Raw genomic sequence first — 12,090 nt, forward strand, 5'->3', positions numbered from 1 at the left:
ATAAACCCACAAAACATAATTGTATTTTCTGGAATTACAAGGTAGATCATTTCTGAATTACTTTATTATTCAGATCTCAACCCACTCATTCCCTTTCTGTCTCCCGGTTATGTCTCGTGATCGTCGAAAAGCTTCCGATTGGTAACCTCCCTAGGCAGCTGAGTCCCATTGGTCAAGGTATAATAACATTAGTTTGTTTGATTGGTTAAGAAATACACGAACCCTATTCGTCTCCCACGCTTATGTGTGCTGTCGGCTGAATTGTTGGCAATAGCATAGTAGGCCGAAGACGATTAGTTTATTTATCACGTTTCTGTAGCTGACGGAAGGCATTTGTAGCAGTGCATCTTTATTGACCTCTGATAACCATTCTGGTAACGCTAACGCTTCGTAAGGTAGACAGAGACGTCGGTAATTATTTCTAGGCTAATACTAGCATACTCTTAACGATACACTGCAACTTCAGAATGGGTGAGGTAATGAAGAACTCCATCACGGAAGATGTTACAGAAACGTTGGATAACTGTGTCAAATATTACACACTGGAAGAAATAACAGCGCACAATACGAGCAAAGACACTTGGCTTATCATTCACGATAAAGTCTACGACGTTTCAAGTTTCCTAGAGGAGGTAAGACGTGTTTTGTGTTGATTTAGACACGTTTGCTAGCTAAAACAGTGCCACTAATAAGACCCCCAGGGAAAACTGCCATCTAATAGCGTACCCTTTTTTAATAACATTGTTCAACGTAACTATTTTGTATGAATTGGTAAGCGTTGGAAAACCAGTTTAAGGGCAATGTTTCTAATAACTATCTAGCATCCTGGAGGCGAGGAGGTGTTGCTAGAACAGGCCGGCGCCGATGCAACGGAGAGCTTCGAGGATGTGGGTCACTCTATAGACGCGAGAGAGATTCTTCTGCAGTACTTCATTGGGGAGCTTCACATGGTAAGTTATTGCTTTGAGCCATGAAATAATTCACGTTGGTTTTGTGTCTGTAAACAAGAAATGGCATATGCCATGAAAGGAACCAAGCAGATTAAAGCAATTAATTAAATGCCTACATTTCTACATGTCAGCAACCATTTAACAGAACTGATTAGTTTTGTTGTCATATTTATTTATATGTAAAGGGAAGAATGTTTTTGCCATTCATTCAGTTGTATATTGCTGGTTTGTGTTACAGCTGGGTAATTCAACAATATTGATTTTTATTTTGATTCTTCCTCTAGGACGACAGGGGGAAAAATAACTCGAAGGTAAGCTACATGAGATGCACATTCATTAACACTGTAAACATCCACTTCTCTCTATATCTGAAACAATACATTGTAACAACCAAAACCATTCTTGATGAAGCATGTTGATAAGTCTATTTGTATTCTCCCCACTAGGAGATCTATGTCAGTACTTCTGGAGAGTCAAGGTCAGTTAATGAATGAGAATGCAACATTAAAAGGTATTGTGGTTGCCATTGTATATACCTTTATCTGATTTCTATTGTTTCACTTTTTCTCCAGCTCATGGACCACGTGGATGATTCCGGCTGTTGCTGCTCTTATTGTGGGTCTTGTGTATCGTTACTATATGCTGGAGCACAAGTCCTCTTGATTTCAGGAATTTAGCACCTTCTGTTCGTCTGGAGGCCACGGCATGTTGGACCAAAACCTCCTTGTGTTGAATGCACACATTTATGTCAGTCTTTTGTACAGAGACAGGGGAGGCATCCTTACCCCTCCTGCTCTTCAGAAAACTCAAAATGGACAGCTGAAGGAAGGCTTTTAAATTGTATATCCATGAAACTGTATTTCCATTATGCCTTTTGGTTAGGCTCCATAAACATTACCATTGTCATGTGTTCGACAAATTGCTATATGTAAATGTCACGGTCACATGCTTTTTTCTTTTATTTTTTAATACAGTGCTATACATACTCTGCTTTATGCAGATGATAAACAGCAGCTTATTGATGCAAATGCAACAACATGGAATAACTGGTTTGAATAGTTTATTTTGCAATCTTCTGTTCAGTCAGTGGCCACTATTGGGAAAACCTGCTTGTTAATGCAATTATCTATTCCGCTAATCATGTGAAAGCAACTCAATGCATAAAAGCATGCTTGTCATATTTTTTTGGATTCAGTTGTTGGAGATCCATGATACACAAGACAAATGTGACGTGTTGGGTGGTTTAATTATCTTAAACTACTGATCTGATTCTCAGATTTTCCTGCATACGACTCTAGGGAATGGATATATTACTTTTGTGACTTGTCAGAGTTTTTAGACATTATTTCAGTGTACGCTAGTGCCTCTACAGTCTCCAGATCTCATTTCACTGGAGCACTATAAGGATGTATTGGACCTGCCGATTCACAATGTTGCTGGCGATGGATCCTACCCAGAAAGGTGTACATATGGTTGTCATTGAGCATATATATTAACAACTAATGTTACTTTGTAATTGAGTTAATGAGTAATCTATTCTTCGAAAGCTTTGTTCTGGTGCTGGGAAAATTTCCGTTGACATTTAATGCATTATGGTTCAGAAGTACACAACCATTTTATAATTTGTGTAGTACATCAGGTGTATTAATGTGTTTTTGGAGATCTAATGATTTAATGTCATTGATAATTTAATAATTTATACCATAACCTGCCTTCCGCATATGTAGACATCTCTAAATGTTATGTATCAAGGTATTTATTTGGTGAATAATTAAATGCATTTTTCTATCACATCAACTGTAGTTTTATGCAAGTTTTAAAAACATAAATATACAACAAAACTATTCTAAAAGATCTATTGGTGTAAGCAGTTGCCCATATGCTGTATTTAAACAGGGATTTTTACTCTTGGATGAACTTTTGAATAATTTTCTTCTCTGGCGAAGCTAACATTTAGCTCCATGGTGTTCAGATTTTCATTTGTCATGACATTCATTAGAATTGTATTTGCATATCTAGGTTATGTTCTATAGCCTATTTGTATAAAGCTAGTCGTAATATGGAGTTCTAATCCATCCATTTCATCATTATGGGAGCATGTCATCCACGAAATCCATGTTTACAATGTTCATGTCTATATAGTCCAACTTTAAAGTTGATCTTGAAGCATGTTTGGTCTCAAATTGTGGAATCTACAGATATTTTACTATTTCGGTTTTAACATGACAGAATTAGGAATACTGCAGGAAGGCATTCACTCATCTTCGAACAAGGAATGTAGAACAGTTGCATGCCATGCATTGAAAATATTGCATGTGGACAGAATTATGTGTTATAAGGACGTTTGTTGAAAGATATTCACTTTTCTCCATGAAGTGGGCATTTTTAAATGGATGTTTTGGTACTTTGATGCTTAATTTTGCGCACTGATTTTTTTTTCACCAAAACAATATGCATTGTCCACTTAAGTGATTTAGTCTTATAGGTTTTGACTTCTGAAAAAGTAACATTGACAACACTGCTGTGCTCCCTAACCTCCAGTCCAAAGTCTTCTATAATCTCGGAAACCATGGTACGTTTATCCGCAGTAATCTTTGTTAAATACCATACAATTTTACCAGTCTTGCAATTGGTACATTAATTCCAGAATACATACAAGACAAGGCTCTTGGTTTACCAAGCATATTATTAAACACCTTTTACATTTTTTTAAAGAATTAATCATGATAATAGATAATATTTTTTACGGAGGTCTCATTCTTGCCGGATTGCTACGTTTTTTTTTCAAAAAGTATATGTGATGGAAAACGTACATTCTTCATTCAGAAATGTTATAACATGCAGTACTTGCAGTTAAACCTCTTACTGCATGCCATTGTATAACATGGTAAAGACAGACAAAAGTCAATATCAAGGAAATTAGGAGATAAAGAAGACATTAATATCTAAGCCAGTAACATGTTCACATCATCAAATCAGGATAGGCGTGAGAAACAGCAGAGAAGAGAGATTCTGAGTATTCAGTTGGATGCAATATGCAGCCTCGCCGCTAGATGCCACTAAATTCTGCACACTGCACCTTTTATAGTGTGGTTAGGATGTTCAGGAAGTTCTTTGGACCCAAATATAAATGAATGTACGTTAACATCGAAGCAATAGAGAAAAAATAATATTGACTTCAGGTTAGTAACCTGAAAACTAAAAAAATGTGAAATCACATATCACTGCATCACATATCTTGGTTGTCAACTCATACAGGTGACAAACTAAGCAATGCCTACAACAACGCTACCTGTGCTCATGTACAGAACATCAATTACCATGTCATAAACTCAGTTATTTGTCTAGACATCCTCCCCAAATTGTAACTGCAATTTGGGGACAGTTCAAACTCAATGTATATAGTCTGATATTCATCTGAATGAAAAGAGCACAAGGCCAATTCTGTGCTAATATATGCGGAAGATGCATATATTAGCGATCTAATCATGGAACACGTAAGAATGACCATTGAGAACAGAAGCTACAAGGAGGTCCTCCATACAACCCGCTGCCCCCTCTTGATTCAGCTTTCTCAAGCAAGCTTTTCTTCCACACCACGGCAAAGAGGGTGGGCTGAGATTCCTCAAGGTTCTGGAACAGCGGTTCAGAATTTATTAACTCTAAATGGCTCTGGTGGAAACTTACAGGGGACATATTATACCACCAGGTGTGAGTCTGATTAGCTGTTACAAGCCGTTTTGAAAATCTGCGTCTTCTGACATCATCAGTGGGCGTATCCACCTAGATGTGTGCTGGATAGATCAGTCTACCAGCCTACCCAGTGGACTGAAGCAAACGTTGCTGATTTATCCAGCACACATCTAGGTGGACACGCCCACTGATGATGTCAGAAGGCGCAGATTTTCAGTGGTATAATATGTCACCTCACCTTTAAGTAGCGGATGAGTGCTGCATAGGAAGACCTCAACTGTGTTCTCGAGTCGGGGTCCGAACATGCATTGAACCAGGGATTTGTCGTTTTTTTTATACTGCATCCTCGGCACTTGGCATGGATGACAGTAATCTTTTAATTCCCTTTCTATGAGAAAGGGGCTCTGAATGTAGTGAACATGGAATTGGAGCCCTTTGCCAGACTTTTGCTCCATGAGAGCTAGAGTATATGTGAGCATGCTTGATTGACCTGGGTGAAGGACTATGGGTGGAGGACAGAGTTTGCCTTTCCTCTTTGGCAACGGAGTGATAGTGGAAAGTGCTCTGGGTAGGAGAGGTGCAAAGGTGCCTCTCTCTGCCCTAAGGTGTTGATGAGAGCAACCGCGGCTTGTCCCTTCCGCCCATCCGTGGGGGGAGGAGTTTGAACCTTAGGAACCACTGAGTTAGTTTAGGACCCTCTTCCCAATGGTTTATAGTGGCCTCTGTCCTGTCGGTGGAAGGTGGTCTGCTTGGTCTTGGGCCAGCACCCGATGTTCTAGACGTGGCAGCCGAACTCTTGACAAGGAGACGACAGAGGTTGGCAGCCGAGCCCGGTTAAGCTGAGGGTGAACCCTCATACAGGCAGGAACGGAAGGAATGAGCTGACTGCAGTCTGACATGTTGGCAAGACCTGAGCATCATACAAGTGCAGTAGGTGGTGCATTTTGGTGGCATGTATAGGCTGCTGTTAGTGGTACAGATAAATCCTTGAGTACAAATGCAATATATATACAAGCTAGATGGAAGATGATTTCATAACACACTATAGTAGACCTATTCAACACATTTCTACTTAAAAGTTATAGTTGGGGGGACAATGTTTTGGATTAGCATTACCCGGCTGTCATCATTAAGTCAGATCTCAAAAGTAACAATTTAAGTTATTTTAAGATATGCATATTGAGTATAGATCTACAATCTAATTAAAAGGGTAGAGGGAAGGAAAACTCCGGTTAATAAAACAATACACAAGGTGGCAGCAAAACCTCAACGTCATCCCATGTCTTTTTTGTGTTTATTAAAATGGTTAAACATATTATCCACATTGCTCATCTGCACCCACTCCAATGCATTCATCAAGTAATTCAACGTTGTATATCTCCCGGGTTCTTCCACCAGAGCTCATTAACAAACAATGCCTTCACACGTCAGGGAATAAATTATGCTCACAAAAGAAAAAGTGATTGTGTGGGATACTGATAACTCCTAAACAGAGATAGAGTGTGTTTGTATAATTTATGCTAGTTCTGATGCACGCACTTTTCTCTAAAAAAGGCTTCCATAAAGATCGTAAGGGCCATCTTAAGGGAAACTGGCTGTGTGAGTCAGTGAGTGGAATATTTGCAACAATCTGACATGGTTTCAACAGTAATGTTTAAATAACAGGAAATAAAAATGTCAATTTAATGCAATGACTATTGTAGTTAAGAATAAGCCATCTCATATTTCCTCAAACCTGACCCAATGAGAGGAGTTTAAATTGTCCAATATATGCACAAATTTTTCCTCTATATCAGCTTAGACAGCTTTGCTATTGATGGAAAGAAAATTAACGATTAACATAGCATACCATGTTTCTGTTATCCTAAAGTCAGGCATCACTGCTCGTTTGGACAGCCACATCTACAGGTCATCTCAAGGAGACTATTGGCTTCTAATGCCCAACACTTCAGTGTCCTGGGAGACCTTACTGAAAACCTCAACCACATGGAAAATCACTTACTGATGCTCTAGGATACAGCTGGTAGCTAACGCGTCTGTGGATAGTTACACATGGCACATACAGTATTTATTGATTGAGCACTGCCTTGTGATATTGGGAGACTCCATTGGGGAGGGGGAGTTTTAAATTAAGAATAAATTAATAATTAAATTGATGGTTCATACAGGGTATTAGAGGGGCCACAACAGCCATGCTGTTTTATTGTCTAGAATCCCTGCAACGTATGCTGTCTATCGAGGGAGTTGTTCACATAATGTGCTGTCAGAGCATTATGAATCTTTATAAAGCCTCGGGGCATCCCAGCATACCACACTTTAACTGGCTAGAGGGCCAAGGATGGATCACACCAATCCTGTTAATCGTAGAGGTTAAAGTCGAGGAAACTGTGCGCTCTCTTTAGTAAACAGTGACGTTCATACCGAACTAAAAGTTAACATTCCACTAGTACACTTTCATAACCCTGATATTGTCATACAGTACCGGCAATGAACACATTCCAATACTAGAGATCCAAAGCAGCTGCCTTCCTTATCTGGTAAAGTCTGAAAATGATTCTAAATTAAGGTATATTTGCAAAAAGCTTTATTTCAAATAGTTCATAATCAGGCACATGTCAAAAGTATACTTAAATTATTTTTTCATTATATACAAGTAATTAATTTACAGAATTTCGAATTAATATGATTTAGTAAAAGTTGCATATGTAAATAGACTCAATACAATTTATAGAAGTGCAAAAGGGGCAGAATACTATATCCCAGCTTTTACACTTGGCTTAGTTTACACATAACTAAAATTTGGAATAAAACATTTGCATCTTTTCTGTCCAGGTAAATGGTAAACAATGCAACTCCATAAGTGACGTTGCCAAAAAAATAATGCCTATATACACAGGATCTAAACCAGATTTTACCATAACAAAAAAAACTAAGCCAGCCACTAGCCAATTGATGTCATAACATAACGTAACACCAGACAGATTATAGGCTTAACATTTGCAAATCATGAGCTTCGGCCGGAGAAATTATCACAACATAAGGTTATCTCGTACAGGCACATAGTGGGTGACCTTTCTCTATTAGCTGCTAATTACATTTCCCATTTTGATTATAGTGTAATGCATTGCCTTAAAAGGTTGCCACAGATGTTATATGTCAAGGTCTTTGAACGACAAAGCTTGAATGTATGAGCAGGTAGACTGCCTCACACTTTTAAAATTGATGAAGTAATATCTCGCAATGAAGTTAATAACTAAATGTATTTCATGCATGTTTAGGATAAATATACATTTTAGCTTCATAAATTCCCATTGAATATCAGTATTTTTAAATCAATTTTGTGATAACTTTTACACAAGGCACACGCATAAAAAAGGAAATGCCCAACAATATTAAAACATTGAATAGGTGCCTACATGCATAGGTCATAAGAGAAATGATTGAGCAGGGACGATTTAAATAAAGATAGTTTATCTAAAACGAAGACTAAAATGTGTCTTAAAAGCCTACCTTAACAGTGCATAGAATCTTGATAACACTGTGCATTGGTAAAACAAAATATATAAAACTCACTGTCTATGCCTCCTGCTCAACAGTTGTTACGATTGATTTAAAAAAGAAAAGAAAAGAAACTACAAAGAAAATAAATAGAATTTGATGTGTGACGTGTGATGGATATGGTAAAGCTTTGCCTTCCCATCGGATAGTATGAAGCTGTTTACTCTTCATTGCAAATGTGTACCTGTAAACCATAGTTTTCCACCTGGTTGTTATCTGTTCGACCACAAATGACAGTACAAAAGGCTTATGCTGTGTGTGTGCGCGTGTGCGTGTGTCTCTAGGTGTGTCCTACATCCTCAGCAAGTGTCATCATGGTGCAAGTAGAGGACATGCTGGACGAGCGCTCGTAAACACTGTTGTTGTTATCCCACATTCCTGACACAAACAGTGTTTGTGGATCTGCCGACCATCCAAAAGCCTTGGCTAGCGACGGACACAGGGCCAGTATTAGCTGTTGAAAGACCAGGTGGAATTTCCTACGGAAGCTGCGGTTTATCCAAAAGTAGAAGATGCAGTTGAGAAAACCATTGGAGGTGGGCAGCCATACCACAACAAACTCTAGCCACTCTGGTACGCTGTTACCCGAGACGGCTATGGATGGAAGGAAACAACAGTGTCAACTCATAATTTGGCCTCCCACAGACAATTGGTTGGAACAGGTGCATCAGAGCAGTCCTCGTATGTCTGGCTAGCCAATGAGCCCATTACATCCCAACACTAAACTAGCAGGCAACAGGACATGATAAATGATTGCATTTATAATAACAAAACTGTCTGTTTGAAAAGTAACATTTAAAAACAGTTTTGGATTCATTAAAAAACATGAAATAGCCTCCAAAGATTGAGAGTTGTTATTGAATTATGTAGGGGATGGGAATTTGGTTTTGGAAAGGAATAAAGGAATGAAAGAATGTTATAAATACACCTTCAAATAGCGATCAGGCTGTAAAGCTATTAAAAAATAAAATACTAAAGGAAAATAACATGTGAAACTTTATTAAAGATGCGGTGTGCAGGATTGAGTTACATCTAATGTTGAGGTGGCAGAATACAACAGACAGGAATACCCCGAAGTAGGCCTACACCTGCCAAGTCTGTTCTGCTAGCTAGATGCCCCTTAATTTTACAAACTACACATTTGACTTATGTTTTGATTCCAACAAGCAATGGTGTCTGTATAAACTGTTTGGGATTTGGATTTGCCTTCCAATCCTAATATTAAAACCTTTAACACTGGAATAAGGAAAACTGAATAGGATAACTATTCAATAAATCTTGTTCCTGTACCTTTGCATGTGATCGTTTTGACATTATATAGGAATACTAAAATGGGAGCTACACTATATTCTAGGAATAGCCTACATTTAGATAACACATCAAAATATTAAGACATCAAAATATTTATACAAAAGATAAATGACAAGTATCCCTTGAAGACTTAAGGGACACATATTCATTAATTGGTTCTGCTTACCATTGTAGATCATTGCTGCCATGCAGGGAGCCCAACACGTGTAATACACTGCCATCACAGGGACCAGCACTCTGGATGCCACATCAGATCTCTTGCGACAGTTTTGATCATATTTGCGCAATTTCTTTCTCTGTCTCTTAGCAGCACACCATAGATGCAAATTTGTGTACGTCATGATGATAGAGCATGGGAAAAAAATAAAACATGTCAAAGACATGGAGTAGCCAACGTTTGTGGAGTAGGTTGGATTGCAGACTAGGGACGCCGTCGAAAAATGAACTTCAATGATCCCACCGGGAAATGACACCGGGAGTAGTAAAAACGGCGGAAAGAACCAAGAGAAAGCAATCAACATCAGTGATCTTTTCCTTGTCATTAGAGAAGAGTATTTGAGTGGATACAAGACGGCAATATACCTCTCTAGACTTATCATGGCCAGTGTATACATGCATGTCGAGTAGACTGTGGCGTTGCAAAAGGCCACGACGTGACACAGAACATCGGGACCTTGGCGGTAGTCCTTCACAAGACTCACCCAGAGGTTCAATGGCATAACAACAATACCAAATGCTGAATCTGCACCCGTAAGGGACAAGAGAAAGTACCGAGAGTTTCTTGACCAGCCAGACACGGATGAGGAAATGACCATGAGAACAGCAACATTTCCCAAGGTGATCATCGCACCCAGAACTATGATGATGCTTACTTTGATTGGCCAGTGAGCGAGTTCTACAAGCCTCTGAGAGTCTGTGTTTGAGTCCCCGTGAATTGAGACATTTAGTCCGGAAAACATTTTCCCTTTACAAATGAGTCAGGGGTTCGACATCTTTGATACGCAATCAAAGTGAAACACGCAAAGACGTGGGATCGGCCTATGTCACCTTCGCTTTTCCATTGCACACCTGTGCGACCATGGCTCGAATCAATCACGTGGGAGGATCGCAAAAACATATGTAGCCGAACAGAATACACGACTATAAGTGAGGAGGATGAGGTCTATAGACCTGTAAACATAGATGCCGCATTGTGTCGACACGTTGCTTCGACTCGTCAATTTGGCAGCCATATTTGAGATGGCAAAACTGGCCGGGTATCAAATTCGGAAGTTTACGGCGCATAAAAAGCATTTTAACGTCTACATTTCTCAAACGTCATATATATTTGATAAAATCGTATACAATATTTGATACCACGTATCTTATTTATTTTATAGCCTACCTGGAATGGACGTCCTCAAGCCGTGCAGTATCCGGCACATTTCTGAAAAAAGATGGTGACGTTAATCGACGGGGAGTGACAAATAATTGCTTTGATGATGTTTGTCAATTTAAGGGATAATTTCGCAAGTCACGAAAGTTAATTTGTTGCCAAAAACGAAGCACTTCAGTTTTTCCGAATTAACTTTTCGATTATTGTCACAGAATTCTGAGATTAGGATTTTCTTTTTTTTTTTTTTTTTTAGATAAAATCCTCTCGCCTACTATTGGTGCTGGGTAAACTTTCATGCCTCTGTAAATGTGTGTATTTCCTATAAAATCCTAAAAAAAATATATTTCAGATTAAGTTGTTTATTTTCTAACTAGTGTGACTTTTTAAACAACTGCTTGTTTTATTTGTTCGTAACTTCTTATTTTTGTTTTCGAAAGACAAAATGTCATTGTACCATAGTATATGACAATAAAGATCATTCTAGTCTAGTTCTAATAACATTTGCTTAATACCTCATGGCTTTCACCTAATGTCTCAAACAAAGCGCAAAATAAAACTGGATTAAATTAAGCAGGTGGGTCATGATTGCTTCCATGAAATCAAGCTCTCAAAGTGAATGAGAGCACCTCTTGGGATTTTGAGATATTAATAATTTGGATAAGCGTTTTTTTCAAGAAAACTTGGAATTCGGGTCAGCACTACTAAAGACAAATTCTCTTAATTTGATGACGTGGACGCTTTTTTCGTAGTCCAAACCAATGTTGTATGTATCTGTTCTAACACATGGCCACATTTGCATTTTATATATCTGTAGTCTTACAACTCAGATTTATTTTGCCAATCTGGATGAACAGGGCGATTCGCTTTGTTCGCTTCATATTTTTGTTCTCCATCAATCATGTGCTGGAGGCAGCGATCTGTAAGCATGTAATTGGCAAAAACAAACCCAGCCAGTAGTGAACTGAAAATAAGTGTCTGTAAAGGTTTCAAATCATTACCTACTATAAATACACTTCTGAAAATCCCCTTCTGAAAGCCTCATCAGATGTTTTTCAGGTAGAATATCTCCGTAAAAGGAAAGGAAACAAGTTGTAACTCAGCCCCTTGCAGACCTTTTTTTTCTGGCCCAGACTCTGTGTCGTCTTCCCCCAGAAGTTCTGCTATAACCTGGTCGGGACTGCAGGATTCGAGATTAATTATCCA

At 38.6% G+C, this 12,090-nt stretch overlaps 2 protein-coding genes across 3 annotated transcripts; one reads left to right on the forward strand and one right to left on the reverse strand.

The window, feature by feature from the left end:
- The first annotated feature begins 198 nt into the window (after positions 1 to 198).
- Positions 199 to 3,640, forward strand: LOC130403250 (cytochrome b5). The gene is made up of 5 exons (XM_056607513.1): positions 199 to 632; positions 822 to 950; positions 1,235 to 1,261; positions 1,397 to 1,428; positions 1,523 to 3,640. Exons 1-5 carry the CDS (start codon positions 468 to 470, stop codon positions 1,611 to 1,613), a joined length of 444 nt encoding a protein of 147 aa, XP_056463488.1. The 5' UTR covers positions 199 to 467; the 3' UTR covers positions 1,614 to 3,640.
- A 3,571-nt stretch (positions 3,641 to 7,211) lies between these two features.
- zgc:162592 (uncharacterized protein LOC561993 homolog) lies at positions 7,212 to 10,865 on the reverse strand. Of its 2 annotated transcripts, XM_056607026.1 has the most exons (3): positions 10,385 to 10,848; positions 9,679 to 9,814; positions 7,218 to 8,795 (listed from the first exon to the last, which is right to left on the reverse strand). In XM_056607026.1, exons 1-3 carry the CDS (start codon positions 10,469 to 10,471, stop codon positions 8,482 to 8,484), a joined length of 537 nt encoding a protein of 178 aa, XP_056463001.1. In that variant the 5' UTR covers positions 10,472 to 10,848; the 3' UTR covers positions 7,218 to 8,481. The 2 variants fall into 2 exon arrangements, with proteins under 2 accessions (XP_056463000.1, XP_056463001.1); XM_056607025.1 differs by having other exon boundaries at positions 7,212 to 8,795; positions 9,679 to 10,865.
- Between the last annotated feature and the right edge of the window lie 1,225 nt (positions 10,866 to 12,090).

Source organism: Gadus chalcogrammus, chromosome 14, assembly GCF_026213295.1.
Source record: "Gadus chalcogrammus isolate NIFS_2021 chromosome 14, NIFS_Gcha_1.0, whole genome shotgun sequence".
Lineage (NCBI taxonomy): Eukaryota > Metazoa > Chordata > Actinopteri > Gadiformes > Gadidae > Gadus > Gadus chalcogrammus.

Bases quoted from the DNA above. Each gene is read 5' to 3' on its own strand.
- LOC130403250 (XM_056607513.1), top strand. From the start codon at position 468: ATGGGTGAGGTAATGAAGAACTCCATCACGGAAGATGTTACAGAAACG. The intron at 951-1,234 runs GTAAGTTATTGC...TTCTTCCTCTAG, and splicing joins TCATTGGGGAGCTTCACATG to GACGACAGGGGGAAAAATAA. The intron at 1,429-1,522 runs GTCAGTTAATGA...CTTTTTCTCCAG, and splicing joins AGTACTTCTGGAGAGTCAAG to CTCATGGACCACGTGGATGA.
- zgc:162592 (XM_056607025.1), bottom strand. From the start codon at position 10,471: ATGTTTTCCGGACTAAATGTCTCAATTCACGGGGACTCAAACACAGAC. The intron at 8,796-9,678 runs GTAAGCAGAACC...TTCCATCCATAG, and splicing joins GGCAGCAATGATCTACAATG to CCGTCTCGGGTAACAGCGTA.